General features: G+C 40.4%; 2 protein-coding genes across 4 annotated transcripts in view; one reads left to right on the top strand and one right to left on the bottom strand.

Annotated features, from left to right (window-relative positions):
* Positions 1 to 11977, bottom strand: part of XKR9 (XK related 9) — a 29812-nt gene extending 17835 nt beyond the window's left edge. Inside the window, exons 1-2 of one of the 3 annotated variants that reach the window (XM_002692698.6) lie at positions 7719 to 9435; positions 2119 to 2647 (exon numbers count right to left, since the gene is read on the bottom strand). In XM_002692698.6, the coding sequence (XP_002692744.1) occupies positions 2119 to 2390 (272 nt within the window). In that variant the 5' untranslated portion in view covers positions 2391 to 2647; positions 7719 to 9435. Of the gene's footprint in view, positions 1 to 2118; positions 2760 to 7718; positions 9436 to 11599 lie in introns of those variants that run through there. The other 2 variants (XM_059874441.1, XM_059874440.1) reach the window with 2 other exon arrangements.
* A 77-nt stretch (positions 11978 to 12054) lies between these two features.
* The window catches only part of LACTB2 (lactamase beta 2), a 32404-nt gene continuing 19074 nt past the window's right edge, over positions 12055 to 25384 (top strand). The window contains exons 1-3 of the mRNA NM_001076045.2: positions 12055 to 12238; positions 18380 to 18543; positions 24175 to 24301. Coding sequence (NP_001069513.1) covers positions 12117 to 12238; positions 18380 to 18543; positions 24175 to 24301 — 413 coding nt within the window. The 5' untranslated portion in view covers positions 12055 to 12116. The remainder of the gene's footprint in view (positions 12239 to 18379; positions 18544 to 24174; positions 24302 to 25384) is intronic.

Genomic DNA, 25384 nt, shown 5'->3' with positions numbered 1-25384 from the left:
AACACTAAAGACAGTCCTCAAATCACAAAGGGAGAGAGCAAAAGAAGAAAACGAAAAAGAACTGCAAAACAGTTAACAAAATGGCAATAAGACATTATCTAACAATAATTACTTTCAATGTAAATTGACTGAATGCTCCAGTCAAAAGACACAGAGTAGCTGAATGGACACAAAAACAAGACCTGTATATGCTACCTACTTCAGAGCTAAAGACATATAGACTGAAAGAGAAAGTATAGGAAACAGTATTACATGCAAATGGAAATCAGAAGAAAGCTGAGGTAGTAATACTTATATCAGGCAAGACAGACCTTAAAACAAAGACTGTATGTAACAAGAGACAAAAAAGACTTACATAATGATAAGGGGATCAATCAAAGAAGAAGATAACAATTGCAAATATATATATACACAACATAGGAGCACCTAAACACATAAAGCAAATATTAACAGACATAAAGAGAGAAACTGACATAGTAGACCTCAACACCCATTTACATCAGGGGAGAGATGTAAGATCCAGATAGAAAATCAGTAATAAAACACTGGTTTTAAATGACATTAAACCAGATGGACTTAATAGATTACATATATTGACCATTCCATCCAAAAGCAGCAAGATACACACTGTTTTCAAGTGCACATCGAACAGTCTCCAGGATAGATCACACGACAAGCCACAAAACAAGTCTCAATGAATTTAAGAGTATTGAAATTATATCAAGCATCTTTTCTGACCACAATGGAATAAAACTAGAAATCAACTACAAGAATGCATAAAAAACAAAAATAATATGCTACTAGACAATCAATGGGTCACTGACAAAATCAAAGAGGAAATCAAAAAATATATGGAGACGAATATGAAAACACAATGATACTAAATCTATGGGACACAGCAAAAGCTGTTCTATGAGGGAAGTTTATAGCAATACAGACTTATCTTAGGAAACAAGAAAGATCTCAGATAAATAATCTAACAGTAACAGTCATGTTGGATATAGCAAGAAAATCTATCTTAAATTTGTTTGGAGTCCAGAAGGAAAAGAGACAGAAATACAGTAAAGAAAATGTTAGAAAAGATAATGGCTGAGAATTGTGCAGAACTCATGGAAGCTAATAATTCACAGAATCAAGACAGCAAGCAAATCGCAAGTGAAAGAATTAAAAATAAATTCTTCACACGGATATATCATAAACTGTAGAAACCCAAATATAAGGAGAAAAATCATAAGAGCAACCAGAGGGGAAAGAAAACAAAACCGTTGTAAAGAACAACAGCAAGACTGATATCTAACTACTCAATAATGACAATGGAAACAAAAAGATGAGAGAACATAACATACAGAGAGAAAATAACTATTTACCTAGAATTCTACTATCACTAAAATCTTTCTCAGGAAAGATGACTATTAAAATAGCTCAAATTCAAAACCTAACTGTAACAAAATAGTACATTATCCTCTTAATATTTGTCTTTAATTCTTCTCCTTACCTTTAATATATATATTGCTTTGAACAGAATTATATCTCTTAATATAATGAAAGAAAAGGTCATATGAAATTAGATATATGGATAATCATAGAATTCTCAGGGCTCATTTAGATTCTACTTTCTTTAACCATAAAATAGGTTTTAAACAACATGATTTTTAAGTTTGTTTTTAGTTCTGAGTGATTCTGTACCTAGCTAACCACATGGCTACTGCACTACTGCAGTAAAAATTTCATCTCATTAAATCAACAGTACAAGTTACTTAAAAAAGTGCTTTCTATCAGAGTTGCAAGTGATAGGCTGTATTTACATAATCAGTTTTAAAATATAAAATAGAGGAGAAAAGATTCACAAGACATAGAAATGAGTCTTTTTCTTTCTCATAAAAATGTAATAATATATTAGAAAAAGCAACTTAATTAGGTAAATTAAAACATTCTATTAATGAACCTGGAAAATTCTGACAGTACAATGACTCATGCAAGCATTGCTAGTGAGAAGCAAGTAACCTTTGTCCTACATGCAAATAGAGAAACTTTGTACATTTCACTAACCAGATACAGAAAGTAGCTTCTGTCTGAATCAGAGAATAACAGTATTAAAGATCAAAAGTATATGCTCACCTTGTAAAAACTCCTCCTTGCAAGCAATGAAGTAGAAGAAAACAATGATGGCTTTCTTGGCCTGCTTCTTTTAAATCAGCCTTGAACCAAGAATAACTAAAACACTGGACCACAAGTGTTCCAAAGAGCATAAAACTTACTGTTAAAACACCAAAAACATACTGTCTTTCATGAAAAAATCTGACAGACACCCAGATGTCCACAATTAAATCAGTAACATAGATCATAATGCCAAGGACTGACATCATAAAATTGAACTTAGTATATTTCATTATGAGTCACTGTATCTCTTGGTTATTTACCTCCTCCTCTCATACAAAAAGAAAAAAACAAATATTAGTGCACTCTTTGGTGTAGCACTGAATTTTAATTTCCACTCCCTAAATATTTTAAAGAATATACATTATGAAATTGGAACACTAAAACCAAAGTGACTAATTTTAACTTTCTCTTCTAAACCTCTGGTCCAGTTGTTACTAGGCTTTACTCAATCTTGTTTCACAGTGATCTTCATTACAGATGACAACACCTAAAATAAAACATAAAAACTTCCAAAAATCTCGATTCTAACATTAAAAATCCTAGGCCACGACTTTATCAAAGCTCTACTTTTTCTAAAAATAATATATTACCACTAAATACATTTCTTACAATATATAGCTTTGTGAAAGTAAAGTGTTAGAAATATACTTAATAGTTGACAACTTCCTCTCAGACTATTTTCTTTTTAAAAAACATAACCTACTCACAAACATATGTACTAAAGGACTATATATAGTGACAAAAAATTGGAAATAATCTAAATGTGTCAACAAGAAGAATTAAATAATGGTAGATTCATAAAGTAGAATATTACAAAGCTACTAAAAATATATTTAACAAAGGTCCAGCAGTTGTGAAAATTCTTAATGTGCTTTGATACAGCAATTCCTCTAAGAATCAAGCCTAGGGAAATATTTACAAACATGCACAAAGGTATATGCTCTTTGCAGAACCTTTTTTAAAACAGCAAAAATTGAAAACAATCCAAATGACAATTTAGAAATCTAATTCAATAAATTATGGTACCTTCACACTAAAGAACATACCATGCAACCTTTAAAAAGAATGAAGTAGCTTCGTATAAACTGATTTCAGAAGGTCTCCAAGACATATTAAATGAAAGAAGCAAGTACCAGAAGGATAAATATAGCATGTTGCAGTATATGCTTTCTTAATATACATGGAGAGGGGAAAGGAGTTGAGTGGGAAGCAAATGCAATTTCAATCTTTTAAATATTCTTTCATATTGGTTGAGTTTTTTACAACAGATATGCACTAATGTGTTTTATAATTTCTTAAAACAAAAACAATAGTAAATGATACTTATAAAGAATTTTGATGACTGGAGAAAATATTAATAACAGTTACTACATGCCAGGCATTGACCTGTATGTTACAAATAAAATGTCCTCATATAATTCTTACATCAAACTTAGAAGGTAGATATTACTATTATGAAGCCTATTTTATAAACATGAATGCAATCTGCAGATGACATCTGTTCAACTCAACAGGGATTTCTTTAATTGTACTAACGAACTGCCAAGATTTCATATAAAAATCCAGAGTTTTCTCTGCTATCAAAGAACTCAAAGATCTGCTACAGTAGACTATCATTTCTTCATGAGCAGTGAGTACCCACCCTAGATGGCAAAGGTGCTCTCAATTTCACCACAGTACCCAGTCACCCCACTTCAGTCATTTCAACAGTGAGGTCTCAGTGCCCATGCAGCTATCTAATAGCTGTGTATCCTTAAATATGTTCTTTTTACCTCCCTATCCCTTATTTTCTTCATTTGAAATATGGAGATAATAATGGTATATATCTCAGAGGGTTGTTGTTAAGGTTAAGAAAGGTACTATATATATAACACATACAAGCCTCTAGAAAAGTACTTGGTACAATTAGGGCTTAATAACTGTTAGTTATCATTATTACTTTGCCTGTCTGCCTGATACCTGTAAGCATCTGAGTTTGCAGTCTTTGACTTCACTTTAAAGAACGTTAAGTGGAAAAAAATACTGCTATAATCTCAAAGCTTTGAAAATGTAAAGGAAATAGGACTAGAGAAATAGGAAAAACGTTAACAGTAGTTTTATCTGGGGAACTAATGGCATTACAGATTATTTATTCTTCATTCTTTTCTATATTTATGAGCTGAACAGTTTCCTCTCAAAATTCATACTTTGACTTCACTTTAGTTCAGTTCAGTCACTCAGTCGTGTGCGACTCTGCGACCCCATGAATCGCAGCACGCCAGACCTCCCTGTCCATCACTAACTCCCGGAGTTCACTCAAACTCACGTCCATCCAGTCAGTGATGCCATCCAGCCATCTCATCCTCTGCTGTCCTCTTCTCCTCCTGCCCCCAATCCCTCCCAGCATCAGAGTCTTTTCCAATGAGTCAACTCTTCTCACGAGGTGGCCAAAGTACTGGAGTTTCAGCTTTAGCATCATTCCTTCCAAAGAAATCCCAGGGCTGATCTCCTTCAGAATGGACTGGTTGGATCTCCTTGCAGTCCAAGGGACTCTCAAGAGTCTTCTCCAACACCACAGTTCAAAAGCATCAATTCTTCGGCGCTCAGCCTTCTTCACAGTCCAACTCTCACATCCATACATGACCACAGGGAAAACCAAAGCCTTGACTAGACAGACCTTTGTTGGCAAAGTAATGTCTCTGCTTTTGAATATGCTACCTAGGTTGGTCATAACTTTCCTTCCAAGGAGTAAGCGTCTTTTAATTTCATGGCTGCAGTCACCATCTGCAGTGATTCTGGAGCCCCCAAAAAATAAAGTCTGACACTGTTTCCACTGTTTACGTTGACTTACTAACCTTCAAAGTGACTGTTCCTAGAGACAGGCCTTTATGGAGGGAATAAGGTTAAAAGAAGTCACAAGGATGGGTCCCTAACCCAATAGGAGTGGCGTCCTTATGAGAAACGACACAGCAAGAAAAGAGCCATCTGCAAGCCAAAGAAAGAGGCCTCAACAGAAACCAACCCTGCTGGCACCTCAATGTTGGACTTCCAGTTTCCAGACTATGGGAAAAATTAATTTCTATTGTTTAATCCACCAATCTGTTGGATTCTGTTAAGGCAGCCTGAGTAGACTAACACCCTATATATTCTATAAAGAATATTTATTACTTTAAAAATTAGGAGGGGAAGATGTTATTTAAAAAAACACAATCTAATACTTAGCAGTGTTCCTGTCATTTTAGCACTTGTAAGTATTTTCTTTAAAAGTTTTTAGAATAATATTAAAAGATAGTTCACTGTTCTTACAGTAAAAGAAAACACTCCTTATTGCTACTTTTCTTACCAAGAATATTGTGGCCAACAGGATGGAAAAAAATTTTTTTAAGTCTGAGTATTTCTAATCTAATAGGGCATGAACTTCCCTGCAGTGGGTTTCTTATCTTAAATGAAAGATGTCATGTCACTTTAAGCATGGAGTTTAGCAGGATGAGATTTCATCAAAAAGTTCTGTTTAATTAAATATTTACTTAAACCTATCATGTGCTATTTTAAGCTCTTGAGATATATCATGTGTAAAAGAAACAAAAATCCCTGCCATTGTGGAACTTACATCCTAGCACAGAAAGATAATCAAATAATAAAAATAAGTAAAATTAGACATCATATTAGAAGGTGATAAGTGCTACAGAAAGAACAGAGCATGTTAAAGGAAATCAGGAGTTGGAGTAGAGGCAGGTGCATCACAGGTTGTAATTTTAATTAGAATGGTCAGAGCAGCCCTCACTAAGAAGATGGCATCTGAGTAAAGAAATTAGCCATATTGCTATCATATGAAAAAGCTTGCCAGGTGGAAGGAACAGCGAGTTCAGAAGTCTAATGCACTAGATTTTGAGTATGTGGAACAAAATTCCCTAAAATGTTGACAGATTTTTTAACATGATTATATTGGATGTGTTTAATGTGTATCCAAGTCCTGTTTAACATCATCTAAAAAAATGCAATTTCCTAAGCTTTCTATCGAGGAAAAAAAAAATATTTCCATATAGAGTAGAAGAATACAAAGAGTGAAAGTGAAGTCGCTCAGTCGTCTCCGACTCTTTGCGACCCCATGGACAGTAGCCTACCAGGCTCCGGGTCCATGGGATTTTCCAGGCAAGAATACTGAAGTGGGCTGCCATTTCCTTCTCCAGAGGATCTTCCCAACCCAGGGGTCAAACCCAGGTCTCCTGCATTGCAGACAGATGTTTTACCGTCTGAGCCACTAGGGAAGCCCATAGTAGAATAGATAGTATTCTGATAGACGCTGAGTATTTACTATGTATGAAATGTTTTACAAACTTTATTTAATTCTCACAAATTTATGTAAGATTATCATTGGCCCCACTTTATAGATCATAAACTGAGGCTTAGAGATGTTGGTATTTGTGTGAGTTATCTCTAATGAGTAAACTAATTTTAATGTACAGGCATGCCTTGGAGACACTATGAATTTAGTTCCAGACTGCCACAATATAGCAAATATCACAATGAAGTGAGTCACACAAAGTTTTTGGTTTCCCTGTGCATACAAAAGTTATGTTTAAGCTATACTGTAGTCTATTAAGTGTGCAATTATGTCTAAAAACTGTATATACTTAAATTTTAAAATTCTTCATTGCTAAAAAACTTCTAACCATAATCTCAGCCTTCAGCGAGACAAAATCCTTTTGCAGTTGTAAAAGATCACTGATCACCATGACAGACATAACAATAATAAAAAAAAAAAGTTTGAAGCACTGTGAGAATTACCAAACTCTAACACAGTAACACAAAGAGATGAAATGCTGTTGGGAAAATGGCACTGGTAGACTGGCTCCATGCAGGTTGCCAAAACGTTCAATTTATAAAAACCACAATATCTGAGAATTGTAATAAAGTAAAGTGCAATAAAACGAGGTAGACCTCCTTGTGCACAATTCTTAAACACTCTCCCACAAAGATAGCTTACTTCACCTGGCATGGAAAAGGAAAACTCTAGCCATTTTGAATCAAGATTTACAATATGGGAAAAAATAATTTCTAAGAAACTTAGAAATTGCATTATTGGCAGAATATCAGACTCAATAAACTAATCTGATCTGGCAACTTTTAAATTCCCAATTTAGTGAAGCAGAACATAATGCCAACTGGAAAGACAACTACACAGCAAAGTACTTAATAAATATAGCAGCTCTCATAAAAAAGGGCCTGCACTTCCTTCAATAACCACATAGTCAGATAACTTGTATGAAGGATCTTCATCTTTATCCCTACAACTGATCACTGTTCCAATACCACCTTATCAGAAATAATGCCAATCTACAAAATTTCACTTCACTTAGAGAATTCGGAACACTGACTGATCCAATAGGTGTTTCAATCCAGTTTCTCATTCAGAGGTCAACCCACCTGTGTGACTATCTGGCTGCCAGCCAAAATACATAAACTTTGCCCACTGTACAGCTCTCTTCCTCTATTTGCAATAAAGAAGATACCTGAAGTACAAACTAGCAAATGTTCACTTGTCAATCAAATTTAATACACATAATATATAGACTTACTTGTCATATATAAAAAGCCTTCTTTAATTCAAAGTTCCTTCTGGAAAATCTTCATCCTGGGAATTTTTTTTTTTCTTCCTCATGGAAAATAAGCATTATTAAGGAGTGTATAAACCTTTAAGTATTCTTGCCTGGAGAATCCCAGGGATGCCGGAGCCTGGTAGGCTGCCGTCTATGGGGTCGCACAGAGTCGGACACGACTGAAGCAACTTAGCAGCAGCAGCAGTAGCAAACCTTTAAGATCCAAACCAAAATGAAACTGAAATCACCTGTTAGTCATATGTGCGATATTCTAATCCAGTGATAAGAGTCTGTATCATTGTGATCATAGTACATCCTTTTTTTTTTAAACTATCACCTTGGGGGAAGGAATTACATGGTTCCTTTTAAGGCTGATGAGTTTACAAGTTTTTACTATATTATCAATTAATTTTTTAAAAAAATATGATTTGCCTCACAGCATATCTAAGGGGACAATTTATGTTTGAAAGGGAGAGATTCCTGAATTTGAAATGATCTAATAAAGAATTTACAACATATTATTAATGGAGCCCTGCTGCTGCTGCTGCTACTGCTGCTGCTGCTGCTAAGTCACGTCAGTAGTGTCCGACTCTGTGTGACCCCATAGATGGCAGCCCACCAGGCTCCCCCGTCCCTGGGATTCTCAAGGCAAGAACACTGGAGTGGGTTGCCATTTCCTTCTCCAATGCATGAAAGTGAAAAGTGAAAGTGAAGTCGCTCAGTCGTGTCCGACTCTTAGCGATCCCATGGACTGTAGCCTTCCAGGCTCCTCCATCCATGGGATTTTCCAGGCAAGAGTACTGGAGTGGGGTGCCATTGCCTTCTCCAATGGAGCCCTACCTACCTAATTTTTCAAATTTTATACCTTCTCAAACCCTATGCCCCAAGAACATATGATCGTTGGTTTCTATTACCAAAATAAACATTACAGTTCTTATTTCCAAGCCTTTGCTCAAGGTTATTTACAGTCCAGAAAGCCCTTCTTCTTCCAGCTACCTGATAAAAGTCATATCAATCCTTTAAAAATCAGCTAACATCCACTACTGTTAAGCTTTCTCAAATTATCCTAATTTCTCTCCTTCCTTCTAGCAATCTCATCACTTTCACTATACTTCTACAGGATTCACCTGAATATGCTTTAAAATATTATCATGTACATCTCCTTTTTAGTTATAAGCCTCTATAAAGCTATCGTATTCATTTTACATACATTCCCACACATCAACAACAATACATGTTAGAGGTAGCTGATCAATTATTGTAACTGTAACTGAACAGAATGTAAAAGTCATTGGTCTTCTTTCTTGGGAACTTAAAACTTCAAGTTACATTGATATTCACAAAGACTCAGTTTTGAATCTGCAGCCTCTTTCTTCCTAGCTCAAGCCATACATCTAACTATTTGTGGATTTCTTTATGGGGATATCCCACAATGACCTCAACTTAAACTCCTCTAAACCAAGTTCATCACCTACACTCTGTTCTGCTCTTCTACTAGTGTCTAACGTCTTCTTCTATGACTCAAGTCACTTTTAAATTATTTGTTGGCCCCATTTGTTCATCTACCAAATGAAGACCCTGGCAAGGAACTAAATGAGACGGAAGGAACAAGGGAAATTCTAGTTCATGAGAAAAAAATAAAGTTAAGGAATAAGAAAGTGGAGCTGCCCACGAAAATAGTTCCACTCTCTTCTCAAAGGTTTGCTGACTTTCCAGGAGAGAGGTTTTAAAATGGGAAGCCAGCTTCTTGCTGGAAGAGCTACTGATAACAGACAAATAAATATTGTTGAGTTGAAAATACTTGATATAGGGAATTTTGATGATTATTCCAAGCAGTCTTTAAAGGACTTGTTGCTTGCCTTCCCATTGCAAAGGGGATAATTCACATGATTGTTTCAATGAAGGTTTTTGAAACATTTTGCTATTAAAAGTACATCTCAAAGACACAGGGAAAGAAATTTGCCACACATTCCAGGTGTGTTTTCAAGAAATCTGGAATATTAAACTTCTGATTTGTACTGCATACAGAGCAACAGTCCTTTCTCCAGAAACACCTGCCAAAAGGATGTTAAAATGCATGCCCTACAACCTAGAGGGGTGGGATAGGGTAGGAGGGGGATTCAAAAGGGAGGAGGCATGTATGTACCTATGGGGCATTCATGTTAATGTATGGCAGAAACCAACATAATATTGTAAAGCAATTACCCTCCAATTAAAAATAAACAATTACCTTTAAAAATGCCTAAATTTTAGAACCACTAGCATCTAATGTGTCAATTTATCATTTCTTTTGAAAAAGGCATGGGCTAGGATATCACACGTGTTTCACATCTTTTCAGTTCAGTTCAGTCGCTCAGTCGTGTCCAACTCTTTGCAACCACATGAATTGCAGCACGCCAGGTCTCCCTGTCCATCACCAACTCCCGGAGTCCATCGAGTCAGTGATGCCATCCAGCCATTTCATCCTCTGTCGTCCCCTTCTCCTCCTGCCCCCAATCCCTCCCAGCATCAGAGTCTTTTCCAATGAGTCAACTCTTCACATCAGGTGGCCAAAGTACTGGAGTTTCAGCTTCAGCATCATTCCCTCCAAAGAAATCCCAGAGCTGATCTCCTTCAGAATGGACTGGTTGGATCTCCTTGCAGTCCAAGGGGCTCTCAAGAGTCTTCTCCAACACCACAGTTCAAAAGCATCAATTCTTCAGCGCTCAGCTTTCTTCACAGTCCAACTCTCACATCCATACATGACCACTGGAAAAACCATAGCCTGGACTAGACGGACTTTTGTTGGCAAAGTAATGTCTCTGCTTTTTAATATGCTATCTAGGTTGGTCATAACTTTCCTTCCAAGGAGTAAGCGTCTTTTAATTTCATGGCCCAGAAGGGAATGAAACTGATCATGAGATCTGTGCACTCCCTTTTAGGAAAACAGTAACTGGATTTTTTTTTTTTTTTAATATGGGGAGGGTTAGTTAACACTGGGGTGGTTAACTGCTCAGCAGATTAGAAAAGGACCCTTACAAAGAAAAAGAAGTCCTTTATGTCTTGGACACAACCTCCCACCAAGAGCACAACCCCAACACACACGCTCGCGTCCCCTCCTAGTCTTGGGGTTGGTGGGGTACTGCAAGTGGCACAAAAGGGAGCAGAGCACTCCACTGCAGGGGGTGCGTGGGGTGTCAGTACAAGGTTGGGGCATGTCTCCAAACCTCCATTTTGCGTCTGTAAAATGGACATAAAAATATTGCCTTCTTCACATTGTGAAGATTAAATGAGATAGTAGTCAAGGCTATGATTTTTTCAGTGGTCATGTATGGATGTGAGAGTTCGACTGTGAAGAAAGCTGAGCACCAAAGAATTGATGCTTTTGAACTGTGGTGTTGGAGAAGACTCTTGAGAGTCCCTTGGACTGCAAGGAGATCAGTCCTGGGTGTTCACTGGAAGGACTGATGCTGAAGCTGAAACTCCAATACTTTGGCCACCTCATGCAAAGAGTTGACTCACTGGGAAAGACCATGACGCTGGGAGGAGTTGGGGGCAGGAGAAGGGGACGACAGAGGAAGAGATGGCTGGATGGCATCACCGACTCGATGGACTTGAGTTTGGGTGAACTCCGGGAGTTGGTGATGGACAGGGAGGCCTGGCGTGCTGCGATTCTTGGGGTCGCGAAGAGTCAGACACGACTGAGCGACTGAACTGAACGTTTGTAAAACGCACTCGGTACAGCAGTAAGTGCTAAATAAACCTCCCTTATTGCTATTTATTATAAAAGATAAACCAGTTCCTCCTCACACACCCACCCCCACCCTCGCCTGAAAACCCGACGAGCTACCCTTCCCGGGATTCCGTGCTCTGTAACTAACCGGAAACCTGCCTGCCCCTTGCTCCATCACAAGACTTCCCGGGTTAAAATGTGTCTTTCGCAGCCGAACAAACTAGCCTGCCTGAAAGCAAACTCCTGCGAAACCACCAGGCTGTGACAGGCGGCAGCACGCAAGGGCCGGAGTCCAGTCTCGCCTCAGGCCGCCGCGCGCCTCGTGCCAGCGAACAACCTCGCACTGCCGCCCACGAAACTCCGCCAGAGTCACGTGCCGCTGGCCCCGCCTCACCGCACTTCACCGACTCCCCACCCGCTGGGCTCGCGCTTCAACACGTGATCTCCGGCACCGCCCACGGCACCGGGGCTGATTTCCCCGGCCCGCCCACTTCGCTCGTGCTGCACCACGTGATCTCTGTCCCCGCCCCCGGCACAGCTACGGGTCCACGCCCCACTCCACTCGCGCGGCGTCAGGTGACCGCCGGCCCCGCCCCCGGCCTTGTTGCTGGTTCCGCGCTTGGGCGGTCTCGCCTGCTCTGTGGCGGCGAGCGGCAGACGAAGAGATGGCTGCCACCTTGCAGCGCATAGAACGGCTGTCCAGTCGGGTGATTCGCGTCCTGGGCTGTAACCCGGGTCCCATGACCCTGCAGGGCACCAACACCTACCTGGTGGGGACCGGCCCCAGGTAAACGTTTCTCCACCCTCGCCATCATACATACCGGCCTGCGGGACGCACGGATTGGGGCTGTGGGGACTGCTCGCGGCGGGCGGACAAGCTGTGCGCCCGCAGCCTGCACCGTGGGGTCCTGCCCCAGCCCACCCCGATTCGGACACCCCCTCCCCTAAATCACTTCCTCCCGGGGTAGTCAACTGTCTTAACTTACAAATGGCTAAGGAAAAATGAGTATGTTTCCTGTTTTCGAGACCCAATTTACTTTGATTTTGAAAGCCAGAGTGAGGTTGTTTAAGCTGTTGAGACACTAGGATCGCTTGGAGTTAAGAATCCAAGAACCCGTTTACTTTCCTCACCTGACTTTCACTGGTGTTTGGCCCTGAGTTTGACTTAGGTTCGCAAAAGCAAGTGGTTGTATTGAGGCCTTTTTCTTAACTCGATAGCGGACAGCAGAATTTCCTTGCTTCAAATTGCTCGAGTCTGGGAAAAAGCTAGCTAGCTTGGGGAAAGAAGAGCTAACTTTAGTTCTTGTTACTGTTGTGTGGCCTTATTTTAAATATTTTTAACTATTTTAAATTATTCTGCGAATGGAATAACCTGTCTGTATTTCCAAGATTTTTATCTTGTTCAGACGCATTCTGTTTTAGTGGTCTCACGGCGACATGTCATTTAGTGCATAGTAAGTGCATTGAGCAATCTTTGTGTAGTCCTTACTGTAGATAATAAAAATTGAAAATAAGGTATAGTTTACCTTGAGCGCAGAATTTAATTATTCAGTCTGGACGTGTTCATCAGTTAAATTTAGTCACTCAGTCGTGGCCGACTCTTTGTGACCCCATGGACTGCAGCACGCCAGGCTTCCCTGTCCATCACCAACTCATGTCCATCATGTCAGTGATCCCATCCAACCATCTCATCCTCTGTTGTTCCCTTCTCCTCCCGCCTTCAATCTTTCCCAACGTCAGGGTCTTTTCCAATGAGTCTGTTCTTCGAATCAGGTAGCCAAAGTATTGGAGCTTCAGCGTCAGTCGTTCCAATGAGTATTCAGGATCGATTTCCTTTAGGATTGACTGATTTGATTGCCTTGCTGTCAAAGGGACTCTCAAGAGTCTTCTCTAACACCACAGTTGAAAGCATCAATTCTTTGGTGCTCAGCTTCCTTCATGGTCCAACTCTCACATCCTTACATGACTACTGAAAAAACCATAGCTTTGACTAGACAGACCTTTGTCGGCAAAGTGATGTTTCTGCTTTTTAATGTGCTGTCTCGGTTGGTCATAGCTTTCTTCCAAGGAGCAAATGTCTTTTAATTTCATGGCTGCAGTCACCATCTGCAGTGATTTTGGAGCCCCCAAAAATAAAGTCTCTCACTGTTTACATTGTTTCCCTATCTATTTGCCATGAACTAGATGTGTTACAATTAGTAAAATATAGTTGATTACCAGTTTATTTAATAAGTATAGTTTATTGGGTTTTCATTTGAAGTATCCATTGTATTTGCCTTTTTCTGCTGCTGCTGAGTCGCCTCAGTCGTGTCCGACTCTGTGCAACCCCATAGACAGCAGCCCACCAGGCTCCACCATCCCTGGGATTCTCCAGGCAGGAACACTGGAGTGGGTTGCCATTTCCTTCTCCAATGCATGAAAGTGAAAAGTGAAAGTGAAGTCGCTCAGTCCTGTCTGACTCTTAGCGACCCCACGGACTGCAGTCCACCAGCCTCTTCCATCCATGGGATTTTCCAGGCAAGAGTACTGGAATGGGTTGCCATTGCCTTCTCCATGCCTTTTTCTGGTAAATCACAATTTTAGAAGCAGCAGCTTGGAGAATCTGGAAGTATTGACCATCTAGCAGAAAGCAAAAAGTTGAGTCCAGGATAAACGACGCAGAGTCAGAGCTTTAAGCTACCTCCAGGGTCTAGGCAAATAGAAAATTAAGCAGAAAAAAAAATTACCTGATATCTAGCATAGAGTCGGGGTTGGCTTAGACTCACTCACCCCAGGAAGTCAGTCCATAGGTATGCTCTTAGCTTTTCAGTGTGTCATCTTAAATGAGTTCTAAAGTTAGTACCTAAGATGAAAATTGCATATAGTCAAAATTATCCTGGGAAGTCTCTCAGGAAAACACAACATAGGAGATCAGTGTACTGTCTCTCAAAAAGTTCAGCACAGCCTGTTTTTCCTCCAGCAATGAAACAGATGGCTGGTTCTGTTTGAAAACCAGATGAAGAAGTTGGCGGGCGTTGGGGACGATGTATGAAAAATCCATACTGTATCTTTAAACACTGGAATCACATTCAGTGTGGCAAAGTGCTGGTGCTAAAAGACGTGAGGAACCTGAAGCCGATTGAGAGAAGAACAGATTCACCGTCTTTGATGTCCACTACTTAGACTACTATGAATGGCCAGTGGCATCACTCACAGATGACAGCGAGAGAGATGATGTTGAGCCCATGCAGCTGAGTTATGATAAGTTAATGTGCAGGTGCTGCTGCTCTGCTGTATAAAGTAGATGTTAGGTGGCTAGAAATGAATAGTAATTGGGTCCAGGTGATCCTGATAAATGAGATCCATCTATTCCACTAAGATCACTGGTGGCTCCTGTATCACTAAACCCAGTGGCATTTTACGATTCCCATCTTATTTGAACTTCAGTATCTTTTGATGCTGTGGACCACTCCCTGATTTATTGACATGGCCTTCTCCTGGTTTGCTCTCACCATTCTAGCTATTCTACTCTCTAGCAATCTCCTTTATAGAATCATCGTCTTTACCAGATATTTTAAGCTTTTGAGTTCCTCAGAAGACAGTCCTACTGTTTCTTCTGTTCTCATTGTTGTATTCTCTACCCAGGGGATTTTGACTACTTCCTAGGCTCCACCTGTTGTATTCATTAATAATTCCCGAATTTATAGCTCCACTGTAGACAAATCCAGGTTTCATCTTCAGACAAGGGTAGCCAACTGCTTTTTTATATCTCTAATTGGATACCTCAAAGCCACTCGAAACTACCTGTCTTCCTCCAGTTGTCTGAATTTTGGTAAACAGAACCATCCCCATATATAATCAAGTTAAGTACTTAAATACCCTCCTTGACCACTTTTCTCTGCTTCCTGCACACGCATATCCAAGCCATTATAAAGATCTCAACATTTCCACTGCTGTTAACCTGTCCAAGCCAGTACTACTCTTGCTTAGGCTCTTAAAATAGTCTCTCACTGGCCTGTCTGCATCGACTTTTGTCCCTATTCAATCCGTTCTTCCCCATGTAGCCAAAGTAGTGTTATGGATTTTATTTTTGTGTTTTGGTCACTTATCCTGCAGCAGGCTAGCCTAATGTATTCACTGGCTAATTGCAGGGTTCCAGTGGAATGAGAGAAAGTATGTAAAGACCTAGAGGCGAAGGCTTACGATCACTTTCATGTCAGTCCATTGGCATAGGAAAACCCAGTGTACATCCATACTCAAAGGATGAGGGAAACAGGCCCTAGTCCTTGGTGGGAGGAACTTCAAAGTGACATTTCAAGAGACGTTGTTATATGTAGGTGAAAAGTGAAACTTCCTTTTTTCCTTGCAGGATGCTTAATAAAATGAGGTCCTGTTTGTAAAGTGTTAATACAACTTAGTCTTGATTACAGAGAAGGCAATGGCACCCCACTCCAGTACTTTTGCCTAGAAAATCCCATGGACAGAGGAGCCTGGTGGGCTTCAGTCCATGGGGTTGCTAAGAGTCGGACACGACTGAGCGACTTCACTTTCACTTTTCACTTTCATGCATTGGAGAAGGAAATGGCACCCCACTCCAGTGTTCTTGCCTGGAGAATCCCAGGGACAGGGGAGCCTGGTGGGCTGCCGTCTATGGGGTCGAAGAGTCGGACATGACTGAAGCGACTTGGCCGCAGCAGCAGCAGTCTTGATTAAGTTGCACTTTAATAAAACACTCTGGTATTTTTTTTTTATTTTTGGAGACATAGTATTTCTTACTGTTTTAAATGGGATTTGATTAAAAGAGAAAAAAGAAAGCTTTCATTCATTCATAGTAGAAAAGTGCCTAAGTGCCTGCAGTGTTTCAGGTAGTGTATTAAGGGTGTCCTATGAACTTGACAGAAAAAATACACCCGTAACAATAGCTTTGTTTTCTTCTGGCTTAGAGACTTGTAGACACCATAAATCATCAGATAGCTCCAAAAATGAATATATAATTTAATATTTGATGCGACCAGTGAAGAGTAAGTCTGCTGCTGCTAAGTCGCTTCAGTCGTGTCCGACTCTGTGCGACCCCAGAGATGGCAGCCCAGCAGGCTCCCCTGTCCCTGGGATTCTCCAGGCAAGAACACTGGAGTGGGGTGCCATTTCCTTCTCCAGTGCATGAAAGTGAAAAGTGAAAGTGAAGTCGCTCAGTCGTGTCCGACTCCTAGCGACCCCATGGACTGCAGCCTACCAGGCTCCTCTGTCCATGGGATTTTCCAGGCAAGAGTACTGGAGTGGGGTGCCATTGCCTTCTCTGAAGAGTAAGTCTAGGATAGTATAATTAAAGGTTTTAATCCAGTCATCACTGTCAGAAGTTTCCAGTGTGGCAATTCAGTCAACATCAGAAGTCACAGAAGAGATATCATTAACATATAAACTCAGGTTGTTTTTCCAGGGTAAGATGGGTTTTGCCTTGCAAGACAAGCATAGCACATTTTTGATATTAAAAAAAAATGTAAAAACACCAAGAAAAGCATAGCACATAGTAGATCATTCATAAACAGTTATTGAGGAGTTAATGCACAAACGAATAACTGAGACTTTTCATCAAGATGAATCCTGTCTCCCCCAGCCTCAACTTGGGAGAGATTCTTGTGAAACAGCATGAATTTAAGAAGTTGGTGAATTGGAGGAGGAAAATGTCACCATTATTTCTTCAAAAGAACTTCAGAGAGAAAGACTGTTGCCCCCATGAAACAGTGCTGTTCCGTTGCTCAGTTGTGTCTGACTTTGCAACCTTGTGGACAGCACACCAGGCTTCCCTCTCCTTCACCATCTTCCCGGAGTGTGCTCAAACTCGTGTCTGTGGAGTCGATGATGCCATCCAACCATCTCAGCATCTGTTGCTCCCTTCTCCTGCCCTCAATCTTTCCCAGCATCAGGGTCTTTTCCATTGAGTCCACTCTTTGCATTAGGTGCCAAAGTATTGGAGCTTCAGCATCAGTCCTTCCAGTGAATATTCAGGTTGATAAAACAGGGAGGAAGGGCAAACAAAGCAGGAGGGTTCAGAACCACAAGCAGAAAAAGTAAGTTGTCTGAGTAAAGGAAGGAAACAGCTCAAACATCCCCCACCCCCACCCCCACCCCTTGCTCCCCTGCTGCCCTTACTTTCACATACGGAAACCCCAGTACTTCATTTTGTATATAGTGCAGAGGACTAGATTTCCTTAGGGAAACCACTGAATCAGCTTCTTCCCTATTGCTCAGACATTTGAGGATGCTGTAAAAAATCTTGAGAGCAGAGTGAATAAAAATGCATATTCTGGCATCAGAATACCTGGGCTTGAATGTTGGTTCTGCCATTTCTTTGCAAAGTAACTGGTAGGCTGCAGTCCATGGGGTCGCTAGGAGTCGGACACGACTGAGCGACTTCACTTTCGCTTTTCACTTTCATGCATTGGAGAAGGAAATGGCAACCCACTCCAGTGTTCTTGCCTGGAGAATCCCAGGGACGGCGGGGCCTGGTGGGCTGCCGTCTATGGGGTCGCACAGAGTCGGACACGACTGAAGCGACTTAGCAGCAGCAGCAGCAGCAACCTTGGGCCAGTTACTTAATTTCTGGATATACTAATGAAAAGCCTACCTTCAGAGTTTGTTACAAGGAATACATTTGTAAAAACATGTAAGATCCTTAGAACTGTGCCTTATTTTTATTTCTTTTAAATGCTATGTAAGTGTTCAATATCATTGCTATTATTCCTTGTTGAGAGTCACATTTAGCTTTAAGTTTTTTCAAAGAATCTTAAGATGAGATGATTATAGTTAAGCTTATGTGCATCTGGTTTTCAAGCACTTTGGAAGCAAGGCAATTTATGCAGTTTCTTACACATACTGTAAATTATCTGCGTGAGAAATATATTGATACTATGTATTCTGATTTTGTGATTATCTTCCATTTAATTTTCAGGAGGATCCTCATCGACACTGGAGAACCATCAATCCCAGAATATATCAGCTGTTTAAAGCAGGCTCTGACGGAATTTAACACAGCCATCCAGGAAATCATAGTGACGCATTGGCACCGTGATCATACTGGAGGCATAGGAGATATTTGTAAAAGCATCAATAATGGTAAACAGAAAATATTTATTAAGCTCATTGAAGAAAACTGTGTTTTCAGGATCATTTAATTCAGTTAACAGAGCTAAGTAAGCTAGCATTTACTGAATACTGCATAATTAAATGGTACTTTCAGAAACTACTGTAACTTGAAAACTAGCCCCAGTTTTAACAAAGAAGGAAAGAAAAGTCCTATTTTCTACCTCTGATCTCTTTTACCTGGTATTTTTCCCCATTGCCCGGTAACAAAGGTCAGTTTTAGTTTGTGTGACACTTACTATTTCAGATTAAATACCAAGCAGCTACTGTTAAATGTTTACTATGTGCCCGGCACTGTGCCGATCACATGGCCTGAGTACTGTGAGGTGGGTGTGTTCTTACCCATATGTCTTCCAGAGCATAAGGCAATCACCATGATAAACTGAATTACTGGGGAAGGAGTGTCATATTGGTAATTCTCTGTCCTTGAAACCTCTTAAGTACTGACGCTTTACCATCTTTCTCATTCCCTCATCCCACCATCACACGCATAGTTTCATCCATCCATCCATTCCTTTACCAAACACTGGAGTGACTGCTATATGCAGGTACTATTCTTGACACAAGGAACCTAGCAGTGAACAAAACATGGAGCTTTATTCTCACAGGGAAGGTAAATGGTAAATGAATCATAGATCAGATGGTGACAGGTACTACAAAGAAAAGTAAAGCGACGACATGAAAGCAGGGGGAGAAAGGGTAAAGCAGAGGGGGGCAGTGGCAGAGATATCCAGGGTGGAGGGAGAGGCAGTGAGCCGTACAGTGTCTGAGAGCAGGGCTTACCTGGCTGAGGGCATTGCAGGGCCAGAGATACTGGAACAGGACTGTGCTTGGCCTGTCCAAGGCACTGGAAAGACAAGGAAGTTGAGAAAGTTCATTCACACAAGGGATGCATGTAGCATTCAACTAGTAGTGTTTGTATTACTATCTTTTTAGGCGTCGAGACTAATTGGGACACCAAGATATTCTCAGGCCCAGCACCAATATCACCAGGATGCCAATTGTGAAAACCTGTCTAACCTGACCGTCTTACCTGCTCACTTCCTTTCTTCCAATCCAAGGGGACTGTCCACTGCAGGAAATTATTCTTTCTTAGTCAGACCTGTCCTCGCCTTTCTTTCTCCTGTCCATCGTTAAATTTTGCAAATTAAAAAACTATACTGAGGACCCTTAATTACCTCTGGTCAGTTCTTTTAACGTGAGGGTCAGGGTGATGAATTAAAATACTTACGGCCCCCTTTTTCTCCTTCATGAGTCAGCTTTATTGAGCTTGAATTCACATACATAAAATGGACCCATTTGAAGTGTATAGTTTGGCAAACATTGATGTGACCACTCCAATCAAGATCATTCTCCCAACACCCCAAAAAGATCTGCCAAAGGCCGTTTGCAGTGACTCCCCCTCCACCCTCAACAGCCACACATCTGCTTCGTTTCGCCATAGATTAGTTTTGTGTGTGTGTTGAAGTTTCCTATGATGGAAGAATACAGAACCACTCTTTGTCTGGCTTCTCTCATACCACATCTTGTTTCTGAGATTCACCTGTGCTTCATGCATCAGTAGTCTGTCCCTTTCTTATTGCCAAATGGTAACTCATGGTAGGGATATACCACCATCTATGTGTATCCATTCACCTATTGATGGCCATCTGACCCACTTTCTTCAAATTAAACATGAAAATAGGTTTGAGTTCCCTACAAAATAATATTTATTTAATAAATTAACTATTATGTTGATTTAAAAGGAGAAATTTGACACAGCTTTATAGCCACAAAAACTTGAGAGCTTGTTTGAGACGTGGCTTGTGTTTCATTCTGAACTCTGTGGAAACTAGACCAGCTACATGCAGACCTTGAGTTGCTTAGCACTAAAATTGTTCAGAGGTAACTTTCAGGATCTCCTCCCCAAAGTTCCATATATTTCTTCATTCTTTCAATTGTTAATCACTATCATTTTTGTTCCACTTCAGTTTTTTTGTTCTATATTTTAATAGTTTAAATTTTTTATAATTTTGTTTAGCTGTTAGCATGGCAGAAAATTTTCAGCTACTTTACAGTGCCAGCAACCTATGTTTCTAACAGGACACACCAAAATTATGAATGCCACTTATAAGATTTTTGTGGGAAGATAAGTTAATCGCTGAGTCGTGCCCGACTCTTTATGACCCCATGTACTGCAGCCCTCCAGGCTCCTCTGTCCATGGGGATTTTCCAGGCAAGAATATTGGAGTGGGTTGCCATGCCCTACCCCAGGAGATGTTCCCAACCCAGGGATCAAACCTGGGTCTCTCACATTCTTGGCAGATTCTTTACCATCTGAGCCACCAGGGAAGACTGCCTCTTAAGCAGACTGCTTACAAAATGTAAAATACAATCAGTATGTGATTTGGGAACTCCTAGTGGCTTACAGGGAACCAGAATATTACCAGACATGAGAACTAGATGGCCTCGGGCTGTCTGAGTGTTTTGGTTTGGTTTGGGGTAAATCTTATGAAATATATTTTGTTATCTGATAATTATTATTTTGCAGCTGAAGTTGGGCCTTTGCCATGTGTTTAACATCCAAGTCTTAGGAGTCAAACAGTTGCTTCCTGCTTTTCAATTAGAATGTGTTTTTATTAGAAGGTATTATACATGAGCAACATCACATGTTTGTATCAGCTTAAATAATTAGCATCAACAATGTTGTTATAATCCATAAACCTTAACAAATGACTGAGGGTTTCCTCCTGTTTAAATAATTATATGATGGAGACAGAAAGTAGATAAGTTGTTGCCAAGAGCAGGGAGAAGGAAAGAATAAGGAGTGAATACCATCAAGTACAAGGATTTGAAAACGTTCTAAAATTTTATAGTGCTTATGCTGTATAGTTCTTTGAATATACTTTAAAACAAACAAACAAACCTAACAACAATAGTGAGTTGCGCATTTCAAAAGGGTCGAGTTTATAATATGTGAATTCCATCTCAATAATAACATGGTTGCTTTCATCATGCCTGTCTTCATCTTGCCTGTATAGTTTGCTGTTGTGAATAGGATATGTGTTTTCAAATTTGCACGTTATGATACAGACTTATTTTATCATATGACATTTGTTTTGTAATTTTGAGATAGTTGTGAGTTTTTTGGAGGGGTCATCTGCCAAAGATCTCATAACTAGAGATAAACTATCTCCACTGCTTCACTGAAAGGCAAAATTGTGTAGATTACAAAATAAAAACAAAAAAGCCTTTCTATCTCACTCTAGAATGAAGACAGCCTTATTGTGTAATGTCAGTTCCCAGCATGACATACTATTTTTTGCCTCTGCCTCTTAAGATGCAAAGTAATGGAGTTTGGAGCTGAGAAGAGGGAAGGTCTAGTTGCTGTTGTTTTATTTTCTTTTTATTATATTTGTGGTATTTCTGTTTCCTCCCTACCAGCCAGATTTCTATCCTTTTTCAGTTTTCCTCAGAATGTTTTTTTCTCCTTCCGTATTTCCACTGATACCACCCTAGCCCTGATGCTATCTTTCAGCGGGTTTATTGCAGTCACCCCCCTCACCCCCATCTTTGTGATCTCTCCCCCTGCAGTCCCCCCACCTGCAGCCATCATACTCATCTACCTGTTAACACTATTTCATTTTCTTACTAAAGAGTGTACAGTAGCCACATACTGCTGCTGCTGCTGCTGCTGCTAAGTCGCTTCAGTTGCGTCCCACTCTGTGGGACCCCATAGACGGCAGCCCACCAGGCTCCTCTCTCCCTGGGATTCTCCAGGCAAGGACACTGAAGTGGGTTGCCATTTCCTTCTCCAGTTCATGAAAGTGAAAAGTGAAAGTGAAACCGCTCAGTCGTGCCCGACTCTTAGCGACCCCATGGACTACAGCCTACCAGGCTCCTCCATCCATGGGATTTTCCAGGCAGGAGTACTGGAGTGGGTTGCCGTTGCCTTCTCCATAGCCACATACAGTGAAGTTTAAATCCTTCTGTTCTGTGAAGGGCACTTTAAGGCCCTCCATGATCTGAGCTCGTCTCACTTACCCCACTTTCCCTCCACATTTCCCAGCCAGTGTTTTGCTTTAGACAAGTAGGCAGTGTCACGTTTGGCACATGCACAGAGCTCATCCTTGTTTCTATGCCTTTACTAGCACCATTCCCCACAAGTCTTTCTCTGAACCTTTTCCCATCCTGCTCATCCTGTAAGTCACACCTCAAGTTCTATCGTGTCTATGAACCCCTTCCTAACTGTCGCTCCTTTCTGTAAACACTTGTTGCTTTTATTAGCTGCATTGTCCATTTAGTATATCCATGAAATAGGCCTGAGTGTAGTCCTCTATTGCCTGTTTGTGTTTTATTTCCCCAACTATGACAGTTTTTAAGCACTTTGGGATCATGGTGCTTGTATTCACTATACGTGATATACTGGTTATATGATTGCCCACTCAGGTGTTGATTGGTTAAGTAATTGATTGTCTTTGTGTCAGGGAGGGTACTATGGTTTACATTGATTTTAATGTTTTCATATCTCAGCCCTGAGTTTGGGGCTTCCTTTCAGCATTCACAGAAGGAACCTTATGTTCAGCATCTAACCCAGGAAAATATTAATACTGTTGCCAAGTTCCCTCTGTGATCCTCCATTTGACATGGAGGTTATTGTTACCTGAATTATATTAAGTTCTGCCATGATGCCATATCTCTTTTACTTTGTTAGGCACTTAAATTAGAGAAGGAAATAGCAACCCACTCCAGTATTCTTGCCTAGAGAATCCTGTGGACAGAGGAGCCTGGTGGGCTGCCGTCTATGGGGTTGCACGAGTTGGACACGACTGAAGTGACTTAGCAGCAGCAGACACTTAGATAGAAAAAAGTTCCTGGGTTCTGTACTGCTGGTCCTTAAACACCCATTTTCTTTTAAATTTTTATTTTATATCAGAGTATAGTTGATTTACAATGTTGTGTTAGTCTCAGGTGTACAGCAGAGTAATTCACTTATGCATGCATTTGTGTCCCACTCTTTGTAACCCAGTGGACTGTAGCTGCGCCCCCCCCCCGCCACCTCCCCAGGCTCCACTGTCCATGGGATTCTTCAGGCAAGAATACTGGAGTGGGTTGCCATTTCCTTCTCCAGGGGATCTTATAGATAGATAGATAGGTGATCTTATAGATAGATAGACAGACATAAATATATATATATATATATATATATATATATACACACACACATATATCTATTCTTTTTCAGATTCTTTCCCCATATAGATTATTACAGAGCTTTGAGTAGAGTTCCTGGTGCTATACAATATTCAGTACCCATCTTGATCTCAAAGCTAGCTGAGACTGTGAAGTGCTATTTCCAAATTTTTTATAAAAATAAGAGTGACTAGAAAAACACAAAGGCTTTTATGTAGATCTGAAAGGGTATGATAGAATAAAAATCTCTTTGTTAAGGTGGGAAAAAATAGTTACCATCTCAGAGGTATGCTGCTATAATTCATCCCAATTTCTGTTGCCTCTTACTGTTAATTTACTCAAGTGTTTGTGGCTGTATGGAAGTTGGCCTTGTAAAAGGCTGAATTATCACTTAAAATGTGACTTCATATATTTTACATGTTTTGTGACTAGACACTACCTATTGCGTTAAAAAACTCCCACGGAATCCTGAGAGAAAAGAAATTATAGGCAACGGAGAGCAACAGTATGTTTATGTGAAAGATGGAGATATAATTAAGACTGAAGGTGCCACACTAAGGTAAGTCATCGTCCTTGAGCTGGGGAAGCAGGGTGGGGATCTACGCCTATGTGTTACAAAAGCGGGAGAAGGGAGATTCATCACATTTGCTTGTCTGAGTGAAGATACCTCAGGAAGGATACAGAAGATGTGCTGACATTGGTTTCTCTGGTTGCTTGATAAGCAGAGGAAAAGACTTTTCACTCAATCTACCTTTCTAAAATTGTTTATTTGAATTAATTGAGGACCTTTTCAAATAAATCAAATTTAAATTTTAAAAAATGGAGTAGCTTCCTGCTAGGGTGATTTAGGGATCTTCCCATTAGGTAAATTCAGGGCTCTCTCATGCTCTCACTTCCAAAGGCTGACCCATCCCTAAAGTAAACACATTTCAGGCCAGACTCATCTCTCCTGAGACCTGTCTGAGGGATTTGAAAGGGTATTTCAGATTCAACTTTAAAGCTGAACTAATTCTGGTTTTCTCTCCCCCACAAACTGTACTTGCTTTCCGACTTCAAAATAGTTACTTTTCTTAGTACTTTATAGAAATGTTTTTTTTGCTAAGATAGAAGCTGACTCCTCTTCACTCTTATCGTTCCTCCTTCTCCCCTCCCCACCCTTGCCTGCTACATTTAATCGGGTTAGTTTTTAACCTCAGAAATACTTGGCAGTGCAGCCTCTTTTTCACCTTGTGTACAACCACTACCTCTTACTCAGTCTTCCTGTCTTCCTAATCTAACCCTTCATAGCCTGTGTCACCTGGAACATGGAATAGTGCTCCCTGCACACAAGATAATGTTTGTTCCCCTGATGTGTCACAGTCTGGCCCCACAGGTTCCTGGTCTTCGCTCTCATCACTACCCTCATAGGCACAGTTACAAGGACATTCTGTGCATCCGTGCCTTGGCTCGTACCATCCCCTGTACCAGGCATCGCCCCTTCTCTTCAACTTGTCTCCCTGACAGATTCTTATCTGTTCATTCTTCAAACCTAATCTACCCATTACTTAGTTTAAGAACCCTTTTAAGAACCCTTTCTGGGCAAAATTCATTGCTCCTTCCCCTAACTTTCCTATAACCTTTATTGTTTTGTCATAGCACATAT

This window comes from Bos taurus, chromosome 14 (genome assembly GCF_002263795.3).
Source record: "Bos taurus isolate L1 Dominette 01449 registration number 42190680 breed Hereford chromosome 14, ARS-UCD2.0, whole genome shotgun sequence".
NCBI classification, from domain to species: domain Eukaryota; kingdom Metazoa; phylum Chordata; class Mammalia; order Artiodactyla; family Bovidae; genus Bos; species Bos taurus.
This window is presented reverse-complemented; position numbering and strand designations above follow the sequence as displayed.